This window comes from Microtus pennsylvanicus, chromosome 5 (genome assembly GCF_037038515.1).
Source record: "Microtus pennsylvanicus isolate mMicPen1 chromosome 5, mMicPen1.hap1, whole genome shotgun sequence".
Classification (NCBI taxonomy): domain Eukaryota; kingdom Metazoa; phylum Chordata; class Mammalia; order Rodentia; family Cricetidae; genus Microtus; species Microtus pennsylvanicus.
Genome location: NC_134583.1, coordinates 17,863,343 through 17,882,791, shown reverse-complemented (window position 1 = coordinate 17,882,791; position 19,449 = coordinate 17,863,343). Strand labels below are relative to the sequence as shown.

The 19,449-nt window shown below is 44.3% G+C and overlaps 1 protein-coding gene across 1 annotated transcript; it reads right to left on the bottom strand.

Moving 5' to 3' along the window:
• Positions 1-12,130: 12,130 nt before the first annotated feature.
• Positions 12,131-19,228, bottom strand: Pou3f2 (POU class 3 homeobox 2). Its single transcript, XM_075971308.1, has one exon. It carries the CDS (start codon positions 18,999-19,001, stop codon positions 17,667-17,669), a length of 1,335 nt encoding a protein of 444 aa, XP_075827423.1. The 5' UTR covers positions 19,002-19,228; the 3' UTR covers positions 12,131-17,666.
• Positions 19,229-19,449: the final 221 nt, after the last annotated feature.

Here is a 19,449-nt window from a genome sequence, read left to right as displayed (position 1 = left end):
CAGGGTATCTGATGTCTTCTTCTGGCCTCCACAGACATCAGGTACATATATGATCTATAGCCATATACACAAACAAAACACCTATACATAGAAAACAAAAATAGATAAAACTAAAGACAAATTTTTTAAAGCATACAAAATTAACAACAACAGCAGCAACAACAACAAAAAACTAATGAAAAAAGAGGCCATAGATTCGAAGGAGAGTAGGAAGAGTAGACTTGGGGACTTGGAGGTAGGAAATGCAAGGAAGAAATGTAAATATAATCTCAAAAATTAAAAAAAACGTAAAAACTATTTTACTAGAGAACATAAAAAAGAGCATGAAAGTATCTATGAGCGCATATTTACATTGTGAGGATTTATGTGTTTGAACATTTGGTCCCCGGTTAATGGAACTGTTTGGGAAAGATGAAGTGTGACTTTGTCAAAGGAGCTGCCTGTTCTCCACTGCCCGCTTGCAGTCTGAGATGGGAGCTCTCATGCCACCATGCCTTTGCTCCACCATCATGGACTCTAACCCAATTCAACACTTCCTTTTCTAAGTTGCTTTGGTCTTGATATTTTATCACAGCAATAGAAAAGTAAAGAAGACAAATGCTATCCCCTTTGACGTCTTTATACAATGAATTTGATTAAACTGTAAAATACAGGCTTTGCTATGGGGGATGTAGCTTGGTGGTAGAGCACTTGCCTACCGTATGTGATATCTTATGCCTAGCATGGTAAAGAAAGTGCCTGTACAATGACTCCAAAAATTTAATATTATTAATAAATCAGAGCTGAATTTTATTCTGACAAGTTTGCCCAAAATAGTTTTTTTACCCAAGACTTCAAAATATTAACTTCTAATAAACACCTTTGGGTGGAAATTTCACCCTTGAAAATTATTTAAGGGTCTTCCAATGGGAAAACCTAAGGTCCTCTGGTTATTTTTATTTTATATAGGAAATAAAAAGTAAACCAATTTAGGCTTATTAACTGTGGCATATGGAATAGAAGAAAAGTGTAATATATTGGCAAGCCCTGTCTTTATTCCTGTCCCCACATCAAACTGCATTAAAGTATAATTAAAAAATAAAAACTGTATTTTCACAATACAATACTGTGTTTTGATATAGGCACACATAAAAATTATTAAATCAAACTTACTAATATGTCCATCTTGTAAAATATTTATTTTATAATGTACATATGCCTATTTTGATGGGAATAATCCCTTAGCAATTTTCAAGTCTATGACATTGTCTCTAACTATAATTCCCAAGCTATCCAGATTTGTTTCTGCCTTTATTACTGAGCATGGGTACCTTTTAGCCAGCTTCTTCCTGTGAGCATCTCTACAGGTGTCATACAGAGAAGTGAACCTCATGAAGAGATAAGAATGAAAACCCAGGGCAGATTGATTTTGTCCACCTGGATAAGACTTCAGGGAGGCTAATGACAGGTGGTTTATTGCCAATGTATTTAAGTCCAGTACAATCAGTACAATTCGAAAAAGAAAGTTCCTGGTGTAATACATTCCCCAGTGCACAAAGAAGTATAGTTACATTGAAACTCAACTCAGGGTACATATCCTCCCCTCCAGGACGGGTGCTAGGAAGAGGCTACCTGCCCTGGCTTAAAGGCCTAAGGGTCTGTCCTGGCCTGGTCATACACCAGATGTCATTTGGGCTGTTAGTCTCCTCTGGTCCTGGTTATGGGAGCTCATGGGGAGCTGTGGCTATCAGGGTCATTTAGATTACTGGTCTTGGTTGAAAGAGCTTGATATGGCCTGGACCAACAGAAAACACAGGTCACTGGGCTGTCGATCATTTCCAATTCTCAGCTTTCTGGGTGGAAAAACAGGTTTTTCATCTTTCCCTTTGGACTGACAATCCTGTGTGCTTAACATTACTGGTTTCCCTGGAGATCTGTGGGCACAAGGACTTTCCTGCTATGCACTCAACATCTTCGCCTTTCCAGGCTCTTGACTACCAATGTTCTGCTCTCTGTTCTAGGAATGAAACCTTTATATTTTGACTGTAGGTAAAATCATGTAGTATTTATCTTCCTTGACCTGGCTTATTTCCATTGTTTACTATATTTCAGATTTATCCATGTTGAATGTGAATGAAACAGGTTGTACAAACAAACCTGGTACTTAGGAGACCATTTACATGACATTGGGCCCATTCAGAATTACATGGCTGTAGATAGCATTTCATTTTTTATGTGTGGATGGACAAATGTCTAAATCTTTCTTTATCCATTCATCTATTGATGAACACTTAAGCTTATCCCATATCATGCTTACTTTTGAATAATGCTACACCATATATGGAAGGACACACACAACATATCTATTGCATTTTTAATATACATCTAAAGGTAGGATCACTGGGTCATATGTAGGTCTATTTTTAGTCTTTTGAGGAATTTGTATGCTGTTTTCCAAAATGCTGAATTAGTTTACATGTCCTCTATGATGTGTAATGATTCCTTCTTCACTTTCACAGTTTTCTAACATCTATTATTTTTTGTTTATTTAATAATAGTCATCTTGATGGGTATGAGGAGATAGTACTCTATGCTTTGAATTTCCTTAGCAAGCTGATGATTGGTCATCTTTTTCATATACCTGTTGACCAGCTATATGTTTTCTTCTATTTGGGTCCATTGCCCATTAAAAAAATTAAGCTATCCTTATTACTGGGTGAGTTTCTTATCTATTTTAAATATTGACCCATTATTATATTTGTGTTTTGTACAGTTTCCTCTTATTCAAAAGATTGTCGTCTTATCAAGAATCATTCCTTTTGTTGTGGAAGAGCTTTTTCTTTTGACATAATGCCATTTGTCTATTTTTGCTTTCGCTGACTGCTTTTGAGTTTTTGTCTTTAAGAACCATCAAGAAAGCATACATTAGTTTGCTCTCTGTGTTTTCTTTTAGTAGTTTTATCAGTTTCAGATCTTATATTTAAATCGTTAATCCAAGTCTGGGATGTAGTTCAGCAGGAGAGCCCTTACACAGCATATGTGAAGCTTTATGTTCACCCTCAGACACATACTTCAAAATAAAGTATATAATCATTTCTACATGAATCTTTATGTGTAGAGTGAGAGGATTCAGTTTCTTTCTTCTGTATGTGAATATCCAATCTTCTAAACATCACTCACTGAAAATGTTGTTTTTCTGCAGTGTGTTTTTGACAACTCCGTGGAAGATTAGTTGGCCATAAATAAGTTTATTTTGTGCTTCCAATCTTATTTTACTAGCTTACACACTTGTTTTTATGCCAATTTTGAAAACCATAGTTGGGAAACTTATTTTCAAACCAATTATTATGATCCTTCCATTTTTTTTTTCTTGAAATTGTGCTAGCTCTGCGGGATCTTTTAAAGTTCTAATTGATATTTATTTTCTGTTAAAAATGACATTGGATGCTGGGAGGTGGTAAGCAGAGGCAGGCAGATCTCTGTGAGTTCGAGACCATCCTGGTCTACAAGAGCTAGTTCCAGGACAAGCACCAAAGCTACAGAGAAACCCTGTCTCAAAAAACAAAAGAAAAAAAAAGTCATTGGAATTCCTGTGGGAGTTGTTTAATTTGTAGATTGTTTTGGGTAGTGTGCTCACTTCAACTAAGCCAGTTCATCCAGTATATAAATGTATGCGATATTTCCATTTATTTAGGATTTCTCCAGTTTGAAAAACCAATGTAATAAGCTTTCAGTTAGGTCTTTCACCTTTTCAGTTAATTTATTCCTAACTGCTGTGTTTTACGCTATTGTAAGTGGAGTTGTTTTCTTTTTCTCTTCTGTTTTGTTTTTTTGTGTAACTCTGGCTGTCCTTTCCTGGACCTCACAGAGATCCACCTGCCTCTGTCTCCCGACTGCAGGGATTAAAGGTGTGCATGCCATCATTGCCAGGCTTGGAACTGTCTTCTTAATGTCACTTACCTTTTGCACATTTGTTCCTAGAAATGGGACTTCATTTTGTATATTGATTTTAGATCTGGCAACTTCACTGACATCAGTTTAAAGTTCTGATAGCTTTCCAGGAGAGTCTAGTTTTTTTTTTTTTTTTTTACTTATAAGATCTTTTTCATTCACAGTTTGAAAGGAATTTTTTTCTTCTGCCTAATTGAATAGCAGTGGTAAGAGTGGGCAGTCTTAGCTTGTTCATCATTTTAGAAGAAAAACCTTCACCCTTCTCACTGCATTTAAAGCAGGCAGTATTGTTTCCCTCACTTCATATTTAAAAGGACATCGGTACACTTACATTTAGGTAGCCTCTGTCGAATTTCTTTTCTTTTTCTTAATTCAAATCAATCTGGTAAACCCTTTCTTCAAGAAGCAGAAAGTGTTGGAGGGGAGTCTTTGTGATTTAATTGAGAAACAGTAGTAAGTAAAAACAAATTAATTCTCCAATCTAACCCTCAGAGGTTAGTTTTCTGGACATATTTTTAAAGGGACACTTTCTGGTGTATGTAAATTTATTTAAAAATAGACTTTCTATGCTTTCAAGATGTGGGAGGTAGGAAGGGAATCTCCTTATGCTGTCCAGGCTGGCCTCAGCTCTTGGTCTCTTCTTCCTTCCTTGGCCTCCCAAGTAGTTTGGAATACAGGATTATGCCTAGATTATTCTTTAATAAAAAGTAACTGGAAACAAGTAAGACAGGAGACTTATGAAACAAAATCGATCAACATCAAGCTAGCTTCATAGGAAGTTACTAGAAGGGTAGCTGTAGTTCTTTCATGGGGATTTTTTGATATTATCAGTAGTGAAAATATTAATTTCTCTTTTCCTTTAACCTTTGTCACAGAGACACCAATTAGGACTGCAGCCAGCATAGTAGGTGTGTAATAAAATAGACTTGAATTGAAAGTGTTGTTTTGATTAGCGCCAGCCTTTGAGTGGTTTCAAGGGATGAGTGTTACCGAGACCATGTTGTCTTAATGGCTTCAGTGTGTGTAGAAGGGGGGAGGTAGAGTGTGGAGAAGTCAGAATGGGGAGAGGAAAGGAGGAAGGGAGGGACAAAGAGAGAGACAGAGAACAGAAAAAGAGCAACAGAAATGTAGATAGGGTAACACATCTGAAACTAAACAGGTTTCCTCCACTCCTCCCTCTCCTTCCATCTGATTCATCCAAATAAGGCCCCCCGCCACTCCATTCAGTTCTCCTTGTTTCCAGCTCCTCCAGCTCCTGGAACATCATTATTACCCACCCACCACCTTCTTTCAGACTTTCTCGGCTGGCCATGGAGTCTAGTGTGCGCTGCCTACCTTTCCTAGCCAATCTGGCTTCTGTCACCTACAACCCACGACAACCTGTCTCATGCACCACGCTAGCTTCCCCAAAGCATTATTTTCACTGAATCTTCCCACTGCAACGACTCGCCCTTTAAACCTAATTAAAACTTCCTTAAGCCCTCTGGCAGTTAACTCTAGGCTCTCTCTGCTGGCAGCCCTAGAGTGCAGTCCCTGGTCTGTGGTTCTCAGTGACAACCCTACCCACCCTCTGCTTTCTGCTTTTCTGCAAGCTGCTGCCTATTTAGATTGCACACTAGGTGCCTCTTGCAAGGCATTCTTTCTTCTTCTTTGCTTGCTTGTTTAAACTGAATTTACGGTTGTCCCATTCTAGCTGACTCCACCTGAGAATCCCGAGGTGCCCTTTGCCAGATGCACGAGGGGATGTGGACTGCGTCATTCATGTCTTAATGGGGTGCGAACACTTGTTAGCTAAGAGTCTCTGCTTGACTGCTAAGTCCTGCTCTCCTTGGGACTGGTGACCTGGTCTTTCCCGTACCAAATCAGTCTCCGGTGAGAAGACTTTAGATCGTGCTGGCTTTGTATAGTTCTAGAACTCCGGGTTCCTGCCTATCCTACCCGCAGAACATGTATTGCTTTGGGGGCTTTAAGCACCACAGACATCCCTCTCCTCTGACCACCCAGTTAGTGAGAGAGGACTGAGGAACACTGACAGCACTGACAGCGGTGTCCATTGGGGTTATTGCATGGCAGGAGATGATAGGACCAGGATCTGTTACCACTTCTGGATCTCACCGGAGTGTTTAACGCTCCCAAGAGTCCTGGATTGTGGTGACTAGGAGTTCTAGCCGCTCCCTGCATGCAAGCATGGGCAGGGGCCATGTCGGATGGCCCGGCCTTCTGATTTCAACTTTCCACATCATCGGAGAAAATCTTTATCTGGCACAGCAAACCTACCTCATTGATGGGAAGGATCCAGGACCTGCTAAACCTCTAGCAGGACGGAATCCCTTCATCCACTTGTGGCTGGAGTGCCGGCTTAGCAGCTTGAGCAGATCCCTGTCTGCCACCCACAACCAACCAGCATGGGAACCACCTTGCCTCTGGCATAGTGGAAACTGGAAACTCTGCTGCCAGGAGGGGAAGAACTGTCCTGGCCATTTTCTATCTTCCCAAGTGACAGCGGGCACCTCTTTCCTTTGCTCTATATATGGGCAGGGGGACAGAATTCCCGAATAGAATGAACCCCTCCCCATGGTACTGCTTCTGGAGCTCTATGAGGGTTCCTGTGTGATCCAAACCCTGGATATTTCCAAACCCACAGATGGGACCCATCAGCATTGTCGCCAGTGCTTAGCGATGTTGATCCTTGTCAGTGCTGCGGCTTGTTGGTTTCGAGTGTATGAACCCAGTGTTCTCTTTGCGACGGACTCAGCTGCAATAAAATATATCTAGAGAAGGATGCTGCCAACGTCATAAAGTTGGACGGCGTTAAAGAAATGGACCGGTTTGCAGAGCTCCAGGTGAGTCCTCACCGGCGTTAATAGAGTAGCTACATTCATTGCAATGACTGGAGTACGGAACCTGCGGTTCTAACAGTGTTAACTACAACTTCAGGCCTGGGCTTTGTAAGTACAAGGAGTGTAGTGCATGGCAGGCCAAGTGGTCAGAATTACATCTGGATAATGCAACTGAGACGTGTGTCTCTACATTTCCTTCTCCCACACCGGTAGACACAAAGGTGTATCCTTACTTTTAGGCTAATAGGATTTCTTGCTGGGCAATCACAGCAGCCGCCTCTACCAGAGTCTGTGAGGACCACTCTGCATATCAGACTTCCGATTTCTTTAGTGTTTCCATGTTACATAAACGCCACTCGGAAAGTTTGAAGAAGCTGTCTGCACAGCCTGCACGTGAAGAAACAGATCTGGAAATAGCACTGGATTTCCCCGGTATGTTTGCTGACTGTTGAGTACAGAGGGGACATAAACTCTGCTGCTCTCATACAAGCCGCTTCAGTTCCGTAACCACAAATGGGAACGGCGGGCTGCTCTTGGCTATGTGTAAAGGCAGAGGAAGGAGACAGACTGGTGGTGAAAATGGCGCACCGAGTGGGAGAAGGGTTCATGTACTAGACTCCACAAGAAGCAAATGCTAGTTTAACAGACGAATTGACAACAAATGAATTCTAATAGGAATTTCGGAAGTGGGGATATTTTCCCTCGTCTGGAAAATTCTCTAACAAACGTGTCTTTGTGCAAGTGACCCCCTTAAATAAAGTCACATTTGAACTCCAAAACCAAACGAACATGCTGTATAAAAAGATGTCTGAGGTCAAATCTGGACAGGGTTAAAAAAGCCTATTTTGGGCCCTCCTCGCCATTCAACTGTGGCTTCCAACTTGATATTCTCATCTTGATTCTTATAAGAATCTGAGGCTTATTTGACGCATGGAGTACTTGCTTATTACAGCTACACTCATAGGAACTAAACGTTGGGATGCAATACTTTCTTCTTGCCTTTGTTGGGCAACTTTTGGTAAAAACTGTCCTCTCCAGTGATACTTCAAACCTCTACTCAGGAAACCACATTGGACATTCAGAAACCTGTGTATGAGTCATGTAATGGAGTTACCTTCATAACTTTTTCCAGAGGGATTAGGCAAAAAATGTAGAGTGGGGAGAAGCGGGAAGCGGATTCTAATTGGAAACTTAAACATTTCATAAGAACCAGACTGTAAAATCAAGTGTAGTTGCAAGATGATGCCACGGTGGGGCGCCAAAGTTCTACTCGGCTAAAGCCTGCACTCCTCTTGGGGTGAGAGCAGATGCACTGGGGGAGGGGGGCATAGAGGGGTGGGGCTAGGGTGTCCTTTATTCTCCCGTCAAACTAACCTAGGAGACTTTGTTACATAACAAGTCTGTGAGTGGGGAAAGAAGACTTTGTTAGAGAGGCAGAAGGATGGCGGTAGTCGGGGTAAACTCTTAGAAGCGAGGAAAATCTCGGGACTACTTTAGAGCACAAACGGTCCTCTCCGCTTCAGAAATTCTTTGGCTTCTTCTCAAACAGGGTCCCACAACCTCTTTTGAAGACCTTTTAGATTTGATCAGGGTCCTCCCCTCCCACACTCACCCCACCTCCGCCTCACCCCCAACCAAACTAGCGACCTTGCCCATCCTGCACCACCACCACCACCACCACCAAGCTTCTGGGTGCCCCCTCCCATGTCTGGGGTCGTTGCTTCCATGAAGCCCGGCTCTTTCTCAACGGGACGCCGGCTTTGCAAGTCTCCTCCTGCAGCTCCCCCCCTCCCAGGACTCTTCAACAGGGATAAAGGGCCGCCTCCCCCGCCTGCAAGAGCCCTGGATGCTCAGCCGTCAGCTGCCAGGAGGCGCTGATTTCATTCCCGCGCGGCTGTCGCTGTCGGGGGTAGGGGGTAGGGATGGGGGGGGGAAGCTGTGGGAGTGGGGGAGCTGGAGCCCAAGGGCGGGAGGGGCGGGAGGCGGCGGCCTGGGCCAGCAGAAGCTGAGCTACCGCCCGCCAGGGTTTATTACATCCCAGCCACCCGCAAAGGTTAGGAACGCGCATTTAGAGACACGATAATCCGAGTTTAAATATTAAAAGTAAAATCAGAACCAGTGGAGTATTTACCTAGAGACCGAGCAGATCTCTTTTGGCGAGGGGAGAGGACTCTGAGGAGACGCGCACTAGCTCTTCTTGGCCAGTCGGGGCTCACTTGGTCTCCTTTCCTGCTGTAATGAGATGGGAGAGTCTGAAACCCCCTCGCTTTCCCAAGAAGATCTTAGACTTTCGAGTTTGGTCCAAATCTTTTGCTTTGTCAGATTTCCCTTTTTAAGGGCTTCACGGACTGACACAAAAGGTGGCAAAAAGTGCGTTGGATCAATAGCAAAGATTGTTATTTAGATAACGAATTAATCTCCCTGTTATAATACTTTTTCATAGTGAACTTTGTACCCCTTCCGTAAGAAAAGGGAATTTAAAGGGAAAAAGTCTCAAACAGGATTAAGGTTTTAATTACAACACCCTATCGAAATAGTATGTTTGATGAGCTGATCTTATCAATTAATAGTAACGTTAAGGCTGTAGAAATAGAGTCACAGAAAATATGCTTAAGGGAGCCTCTATAAAGTAATCGCCCCTAGGAAGGTAGAGAGCCAGCAGGCCAGAGATACTGTGTCAAGAAGGTCTAGGATCCGCGCCTCTCTTACTTGGTCCCTGGTCGGAAGCGCATCTGGGACAGGGGGCTGCGCTGGTGAAGGAAAATAACAAATAAGCAAGCCTCTTCCAAGCCGAGGCCCACATCAAAGTTGGGGCCCCATAAGGGCGGTGCAGTTCACTGAGTTTGGGTCAGCGTTATATTCGAGGGGCAAATAAAGTGATTTGAACATGCATCAACAGTTTTCCATAAAATACGAGTTAAAAGAAGTAATAGAAGTAATCACTGTCTCCTCAAATCAAGTAGAAAACATTTCAATGCACTAATTAGAGTAATTAGAATAATAAGCCTCTGCCTATATGTGGTAAGACAATGTGTACAAACAACTTTATTTAATGTATACTGGTAATCAGCGATGCGTGCCTGCTTGAATGCTCAGCGCAATAAAACTACCCTCCGTCCGCCCAAACAATCAAATACAAATTAGTTTAATGATTGTGCCTGCTGAATGTCTTAGAAATCCACAGGCAGAGGCGAATAAATAGAAGCATCCCTGTTTGTGTGCGACCCTGCCCCGGCTGGCCGCAGGGCCCGGTGAGTGACCACCACAGGCAGACACGGCTGGCTTGATGCTCCAGCACAGGGGGCTGAACCAGGCCCGGTGCCCGCACAGACTGAGCTTGGCCGGAGTCCCTGACTGTGTGGTTGGTCTGCCTTTCCCACCACGGTCAGCCAGCTCCCGATTTCTACAAGGAAGCTTAAGAGACAGCCAGCACTCCGGCCACCACTAGACCCCCTCCCCGCATGCCCCAAGAGGCCATTCCTCCTCCAACAGGAGAAAGGCCCTATGGAATCCCCAACTCCCTTCTGCGGGTTTTTTTTTTTTTTTTGAGAGTTTCTTTCCACACGGAAACTGCTTTGGAGGTTAGGAAACGCTGTGGGCTGGAAGCATCCACCAGCCTGAGAGTGAGTGGCCGGCCAAGGAGAGGCCTCCAGTCCTGGGGCGCGGCCCCGAACTTAGGGAGGCTCCCCTCTGATCTTCTGCTCAGAGTACAGGGTACCCAGGGGTCCTTTCCCCTGCACTTGTCTCTGAGGAACTGACACTGGATTTTAGGCTCACAAGTGAGTGGCAGGTTCCTGGAAGTTAGAGAACCCTTTTCTTCCTTGCCTTTGCGCTTAGAAGAGAAAGTCCCTCTCCACTGGAAGCCGGCCGCTGAGACCACAAACTATCAGAAGTTTGCTGAGTGGGAGCCGGAGGAGCACACGTTTAGAACTTCGTTTCCCAACTTTCGGCGGCTCCCCTTCAATGCACAACCTCCACTAAGCTAGGAAACGGCCAAGTGACTTCCCAGCAGCCTTTTGTCCTGCCTCCACTTTCCCTGCTGTGGTGCCCAACTCCTTTTACTCAGGGCCACCGTCTCGCCTCTCCCAAGCTGATTGTTGTCCAGGGACTTTGTGGAGTCTAAGGGAAAAGGGTGGCGGGCAGACAGTTGGGGAGATTCACTAAAGCTCTAACTTCCCTGTCACCTCTGTGCTCCAGGCACTTCTGTCCCTGCCACCCGCTGCCTGTCGCCAGGGTCTTCCTAGTCTGTTACTTGCTTTTCTCTGCCCACGGGCGAACATCATACACCCCATACATCAGTACTCAAAGCAGCACCCCAGCCTCAGGCCCTGACAGACTGATCCGTCAGTAGTTCCTGAAGGCGCTCACCCCTACAGACCGCCCTTGAGAAGAGAGACTTGGGATCCACCTCGGTGACCGCCCTTCCCACGGAGGTCAGGACTTCGCTGCTCTTGGAGACCAGAAAAATCCCCGATTTGCTGCACCTCTCAGCCAGGCTCGGGCAGACAAGGAATGACCAGCTCCCCTCACAGGCCTTTCTTCGGTGCTCAGGTCAGCTGCCGAGGTCCCTTAAGACCTCCATTGAGCCATGGTAGACGCCTGGCGATAAGTCAGCACCCATTCCTGCCTTGCCCAGTAGCTGTAAGAACTTTGAAGGAATATTTGTTAGGGGTAAACAACATCAACAAAAGTTATTAATTCAAATAATTCTCTCCAGAATCCTGCGCTGTGGAGCATAAAAGGTCACATAGAAATTCCTCTGACAGAATGAGATTTCTTCTGAGTGGCGAGGGAAGGAGCGTCCACATTTGGCTCACAGATTTGCTTGAACCTTAAAGCCCTTGGATTACAATGGCCAATTTGTGTTACAAATTCACAAGGAACTTTCTTTTCTCCACTCTGCTGCCAAACTCTGTGGCCGTGGATTTTGGCCCGTGAAGCTTAAAGAGAAAAATCTTCCCTTTTCTTTGTAAACAACAAAGGTAGAAGAAACACCGGTGGGAGGGAAAGCATATGACCCCAGTTTTTCAAAAAGACCCCAAGTTCCAATTTACTCTGGCACGCGAAGAGTTAAATCACAACAATCAAAATCCACACCAGCTTTCTCAGACCGGGCTCTAACACTCCCTGCCTTACCCAAACCCTTGGCACTGTGTGTGTGTGTGTGTGTGTGTGTGTGTGTGTGTGTGTGCCTTACCCACCAATCCCATTATCAAGCAGGGAGAGAAATTTGAGGGCAAGTAACAGACCCTTCGAAAGCCCAGGTTCTTTAGACACAAACCACTTATGGAAGCTCTCTTGCCCCCACCCCCATTCCAGACAAAGAGCTATAAAAACTCAAAAAGACGGGAAGAATGGACTTTAAGATATAGATGCACTTTTACTGGTGTAGTAAATAACATAGCAGACATTTTTTTTATAAAAAAAGAAATACAACTTAGTGTTACCAACAATCAGAATCCTAGGAACAATAAGAGACTAAACTGTTTGGTGGGCTGTGATATTGTCTCTAATAACCTCTAACAGCTAAGTCGAGGAGCAGTGTCTTTAAGGTCCAGGAAAGGTCCTACATAATAAAGTTGATTAACTTTTTTTAAAGAAGAGAAAAAACGTTCTGGTTTTCCCCTGCACAAACGCCAGAACAATGTGAAAATATTCTGATTGTTTATCTCCACACCCAAGCAAAGCCTTGAAGCAGCTGAAAGTCATTTCCACCACTCCAGTTCTTGTCTCTAGATAGGCAGACATTGAAAAACAAAAACAAAAACAAAACATTGGTCCAAGTTCTGGAAACATGGGCCAATTGATTCCACGAATTTTTGAGCTGGGTAGCAGACCCTTTTCGGTTTTTCTGATCCTGAATCAAGGGGCTCAGTGCTCCTCTCCTGGGGTGTGAATTCCATTCAGAGACTATGTATCATTTCAAAAAAGTAAACTTTCCTCGGAGAAAATATTTGTCTAACACCCAGACGAACAGACCATTAGTCACATTGTCAAGATTCAGGGTATTTCCTGATGCAGGTCCCCCTTTTGAAGTAAACACCATTCCTTTGCTTTACCACTGAAATATACAAGACCCCCTACATCACCACCCTTCTTTTTTTTCTGTATAAACTCCATCCTTCAGCCCATTCTTTAATTTGTATGGGAATTCAATAGAATTTAGAACAGAGTTCCATGAATGTATTGAAAAAATCAACAAAGAGAAACCAAAAAGAGAAGAAATAAAAGGACAATCTCATCTGGCTCCCTGGCACTATCCAAGATGCTTCCACAAGGAAACTAAGGGGGGAGTGAAGACAACACATGTCTGGGACCAGTGCATGCAAGAGCCACCCCGTATAGTCGCTGCTCTGTCATTTTATTAGTTGTTTCCGAAGAAATGAGAAGACAGATTAGTGCCTTTATTAAAACCACTTCACCAGAAAATTCTGACAACCTGTATGTAGCCTCCTCTGTAGGAGCAGGAGGGGAGAGGGAAGACAGAGGTGGTTTTGTTGCTGCTGTCTGAAACATAAAGGACATTTCTTCGTGAGAACTGGCAATGTTTAAAATCACCAATCATAATGTATTGTTTGTGGCCATTCCTTCCCTATGACCTTCACATGCTCTCTCATATATGATCATTCCTCGTTATGTCTATACATATATAATAAACCTAAAATATGGCATGTTTTGAGCAAACACAAACACTGAGGGTTTTTGTCTTTAGGATAGAGATGGCTTCTCGGTATCTTAAATTACCTCATAGGTTTGTATTAGTGGCTATGACTTTTTTTTTTTTATGAAGTGGGCCTTACATTCTAAGTCTGGCACAGAAGCTACTAGAGCATCTTTAGAATATGAATGGCCAGCATGAGTCAGGAACACAGTGTGCCTGTTTATTCCATGCTATTTCCCAGCCTGTTCTTAGCCCTCCTGGCTAAGAACAAAAATGCCTTCTCAAGGCCCACCGAAATGCCCTGCAGAGGGCAGATGCGGCTTGCTTTCTGCCTGTAGCAGAGGGATATTGACCCAGAACTCAAATCTATACTTAGCTTAAACATTTTACCCATCAGCATGTCTGCGGTCACAAAACACTTCTTCTTCCTGTCACTTCTTGTTCAGACTATTGATAAGATCATTTGGCAGAATCTGTTTGGGACCCATGTAATATTGACTAAGAATTAGAAAGGATGATCAGAGGTAATAAGCCCAGAAACTACTTTCCTAAATGGACATTTCTATGTTAAGTCAGTGTTCCAGGGAGGACTTTAAATACACCAGCAAACTTATAAACTAATTCGAGACTGTTTGAACACCCCACTAACATTAAAAGCTATTTTTTTGTTTATTTTTTTTTAAGTGCAGTGCTCTGTCTAACACCTGAAACAAACCGTTAGTACTATGGCTTGAGTCTCTTCAGTATATTCTCATTCTTCCCCTCCTCTTTAAATTTGGAGTGTGTGGTTGTTATTGTTGTTTGCCTGATGAGAAAGAAGCAATGTCGTAAAAAGTATCTTTCCCAGTGAATCTAAGATAAACAACACTAGCATCTACTTTTAATCACTTGGTGACCACATGGCATTTTTGTTGATGAAAAGTATTTGTTAATTATGAAGAATAATTTCTAGCCAGGTCTCACTATTCTGAAGATCCCAAATTATGTTAAGCACAAGTGAGTAGAGGCTAAAGTCCATCTAGTTTCACTGAAGCTTCTCCGGACACGCCATTGGCGGAGGTGCAGCTAACCTGGAAGGAAGGTGTAGAGAGATGGGCATGTATTTGCAAGGCAAATGTTTTTTGTTGGTTCAGGAAATGGCAAACAAATAGAAGTTCAAACCGAATGACTATTTGATTTAATACTATAAGGCAGCGAAGGAAGCATTTGGGAACCATGATAGTTTCTGCAAAGAAAAGTCCGGATAGTAGTCCTCATAAAAAAAAAAAATCAGGAAAATGTCTCTGGAAGTTATAAACATGGAAGCTGGCAATATATGTATAAGATTTATTCCAAAACTTTGTGAAGAATAAAGGAAGGGAAGTGTCTTATACACAACTGAGCTCAGTATGTCTAAAGTCTAAGTCTAGGTACGGCTTCTCCTCCTCTTAGGACTTGCACTATCTTTAAAAATAAAATAAAGATATTTCAATAATTAGAACAAACTATGAAGGTATTGTGCATTTATGTTTTATGTAATAATAAAATATTACTTTAACATAAATATATAAGGATCTCTGCGCTTTTATTTTCCCCACAAGCACAATCAAATGTACCAAAACAAAGCATTTTTTTTAAAAAAAGAAACTGAACAAAAAAATGACATCTCATATAGATCTTGCTACCTTCTCATTTAAAGCTACAGAAAACCAGTTTTCAGAACCTTTTGCTCCAAAAGAAATAAATATACATTGAGGCAGGCCACGTAAAACGATATGAAAATATTTCCCTGGGTAGCATTAAGAAAAAGAAAAATAGACAAAGAAACATTTAAACTATTTCTGCATTTCAAAAGACAGATATGAAACATATATACATATGGTAAGGTTCAGTGGTAACTTTCAATTTTGTAAGCCTATGAGAGCAAGAGAAGCTGTAGGCACATCCTCTGAACCCCAGCTTCCAACCTTACCTACTTGGTAGCAAGGCTCTGCAAATTCCTTTCCTCCTTTTACCATTGGCTCTTTGCCCTCCTCTGGACTGCTTCACTGGAGTCTACTCCCCACACATCAGGAGAAAGCAGTGTGATCTAACCTGAAATAGCTCTATGCCATCGCCTGTGACATTCATTGGGAAAAATGAAATACAGGCAAATAAATCTGCCCATCAAAAGTCGCCATTTATCTTGCAAAAACATTGAAAATGAAACAATCACAGGTGTTTGAAGAGACAATACTGGATAAAGCATATTTCCTAAAACCTTACTACTGAGTGCAATGCTAATCTGATGTTGAACCACATTTTTATGGTAGTGAGAATTTAATTTTTAAAAATAAACATTTATCTAATACCTAACAAAGAAATAAAACCCCAAACATTTAAGGTTACTAAAAAAAAAAGTGTTTTCCCTTTTAGCGCCCTTTTGTGCTGATAACTATTGATTTTTTTAAACTGATCACAGTTTAGTGGTGTTAATTTTAATATAGTCATAAGCTTTTTTGTTTTGTTTTTTTTCGGTTGTTGTTGTTTTTTTATTACCTACACCTTTCAGAATATTCTATTGTGTTGGGAGTAAACCATTTCCCATCGAAACAAGGTAAAAAAAGAAATACACTGAAAAAATTTTTTAACAAAAGGGGAGAGAGGAAGTATTGAAAATGTCACCCCCCCCCACTTCATTTGTCTTCCTTAGTGAAAGAGGGGGAGAACTCTGTCCAAGCTGAACTGATATTTTTCTGTAATAAATTATGGGAGAAGATGATGTAGGACCCAAAGTATGACTTGATAAACAAATGAACTGCTAAAGACAAAACCTGTCTATCATATATATATATACACACACACATATATATATGCACATATATATGTATATATGGTGTATGCATTTGTGTGCTAAGAAACACTGTCTATGTGTATGTTTTCAAGTTCCTGGGTTTTTTCTTTACCTACAACAACAAAAAAAGACCTAGTAGAGGGACAAAGTTTAACCACTGCTGTCATCACAACTAATCCCTTATAATTAAGTTATTGAACCCAAAGGCAGAGAACTGTACAGTGTGTTTCCCAGTTCTCTCCAGAGTTCCCAGTTTCTTTCTGGTGGACAACTCCAGCAATATATTTAACCTCGCATTTCTTCTGAGTTTCTCCACAAACGGCTGGCCCTGCCTGATAAAATGAAGTGACCGGTCACTCACTATCGATTTTCCCTTTTCTTCCCTACCTAGAAATACTGCCTGAAAATGAAGTTTACCTTGTGGTTTACAAAAACCAGTGCTTACATTTGTATCCCAAACAGTATTCCTGCCTTGCATAAAGCGGGGAAACCATACACATTTCCTGAATGCAAACATTTATTTATTTTATATGAAGCCAATCACTTTGCTTTGATGGAAAGAGCCAATAAATGTTACACCAGGTCTGCGGGGTTTGAAGAAAACCAGAGTTTATAAGCAGTAAGGACAAGGGACATGGGAACACTAGAAAAGGAGGTTGGCCAAGAGCTGACTTCTGTCCTCCCTGCTGGAGAAGGCAAAACAAAACAACCCAAAAGGACAGTTTCAAAATTAACAGTGCGTATTGAGGAAAAAAAAAAGTTGAACTTGTTAATGTAAACTTCAATTTTCTTGCAGTGCAAATTTGTGTGGTTAAAATTTGCCTATATATTTAAAAAAGTGTATTTTCCCTCTTTCCTGATGGGGACCCATGTTAAATAAACACAGCAGCACGTGTCAACTTTGAGCATTGGGAAGCTGCAGTTTTGTGTTTTGTACGGTTTGGTGGACTTTTCTTTCTTTTTGGTAATTTATTTAGTTTTTCCGGGTCTCTCTCTCTCTCTCTTTCTCTCTCTCTCTCTTTCTCTCTCTGTCTCTCTCTCTCTGTCTCTCTCTCTCTGTCTCTCTCTCTCTCTCTCTCTCTCTCTCTCTCTCACACACACACACACACACACACACACACACACACACTCCCCACTCCTCTTCACTAAGAGACATTCTATTTCACTTTCTGGGTACTCGTTTGCAAAGGTCAAAACCCATCATTACACCTGCTATCTGTTTTAGGATAGTCCAGTGTCTTCGTTCCTTTCCTTTTCTCTTATTTTCACTATTTTTTTCATTTTTAAAAGACCGGGAAAATAATAATTAAAAATAATAATAAAAAAAAACAATTAGAAGTTAGAGGGGGAACAGAGGTCCCGTGAAGGACCATGGACCAAAGGGGAGGGGGAGCCCCACGCTCTGCCCCTCCCCCTCTTGAGTTCACTGGACGGGCGTCTGCACCCCGTGGTGTGGTGGCGTGTCCCTACTCCCCCCGTACACATCCTCGGCGCCCGGCAGAGTCCCTCCGGGAGGGGTCATCCTTTTCTCTTTCTGTCTCCTGTTACAAAACCAAACTCTCACCACCTCCTTCTCCAGCTGTAAGCTGTCCGCGAGGGAGGTGATCTCCTGGGCCGAGGGCTTGGGGCATTTGAGGAAATGGCTCTCCAGAGCCCCCTTGACGCTCACCTCGATGGAGGTCCGCTTTTTCCGCTTGCGCCCTTGCGCTGCGATCTTGTCTATGCTGGTGGGGCTGCCCGAGGACGAGTCTGCCTCTTCCAACCACTTGTTCAACAAAGGCTTCAGCTTGCACATGTTCTTGAAGCTCAGTTGCAGGGCCTCAAACCTGCAGATGGTGGTCTGCGAGAACACGTTGCCATACAGGGTGCCCAGCGCCAGCCCCACGTCTGCTTGAGTAAATCCTAGTTTGATCCGCCTCTGCTTGAACTGCTTGGCGAACTGCTCCAGGTCGTCTGAGGTCGGCGTGTCCTCGTCCGAGTGCGGGTCGTGGTGTGCGCCTGGGTGGCCCGGTGGGCCTTGAGGGGGAGGCGGCGGGGGCGGTTGCTGGTGAGGGTGAGAGTGCGGATGCGGGTGGTGGTCTGCATGATGCGGCTCGTCGTGGGCGTCCCGCAGGCCGTGGTGGTGCAGCCCTGCCGGCTGCCCTCCTGCGCCCAGCATGCCGTTCACCGTGAAGCTGGGCTGCGAGTAGAGCAAACCTCCGTTGGACGCTCCCATGGAGGGAGGGAGGTGAGCTGCAGTCGCCGCACTCCGCCATGCCCCGGGCCCGGGGTGGTGGTTGCCAGCGTGGTGCACCAGATGTGGCGGTCGCTGTTGTTGTTGCTGCTGCTGCTGCTGTTGCTGCTGCTGCTGCTGTTGCTGTTGTTGTTGCTGCTGTTGGTGCTGCTGCTGTAGCGCTCCTGGCCCGTGCAGCTCATCGCCTCGGCCACCCTGCTGTACCACCACCGAGGGCTTGATGTCCGGCTGGCCTAGGGGGCTGGTGGACCACGGGGAGCCGTCGCCGCCTCCCCCGCCACCTCCCCCGCCTCCTCCACCGCCGCCGCCGCCGCCCCCGCCGCCGTGGGACAGCGCGGTGATCCACTGGTGAGCGTGGCTGAGCGGGTGCCCGTTGCTCTGCAGAGCGCCGTAGTCGCCCTGCACCAGGCTCTGCGCCTCGCGATAGCCCCCTGCGCCCTGCTGCATGCCGCCGGGCGGCTCGGCGTGCACGATGGAGGCGCTGGAGGTGAGCAGGCTGTAGTGGTTAGACGCTGCGGTCGCCATGACTCTCGGAGCCGGACTGGGCGCTCTGGTTAAAGGAGCCGCGCATTTGACAGTTACTTTTCTGCCTGGGGCTCTCTCGCCTTGCTCGCCCCGCTTCTCTCCCTCTCTCTTTCTCTTTCCCCTAGCGGGCAGCTCCGACGCCCGCTCCGACGCCTTCTGTTGCTGCTCCTGCTATTACTGCTGCTGCCGCGCTGCCTCCCGCCCGCCCGCCCTCGCTCTTTCTCCTCCTCTCCCTCCTCTCGCTCTCGCTCACTCTCTGACTCGCTGGGCGCTCCCCCCTCTCCCCGCGCTCTCAAGCTCTCTCCCGCTCTCTTGGCAGAGCCCGCTCGCAGCGGCACGCGCCTGGGCCCCGCCCCCTTCACCCCCTCCCATTGGCTCTGCGCCCTTTGATTTACGTGGATACCGCTAGCAACCTCCCAGGCCGGCGCCACTGATTGGTGCAGAGCTC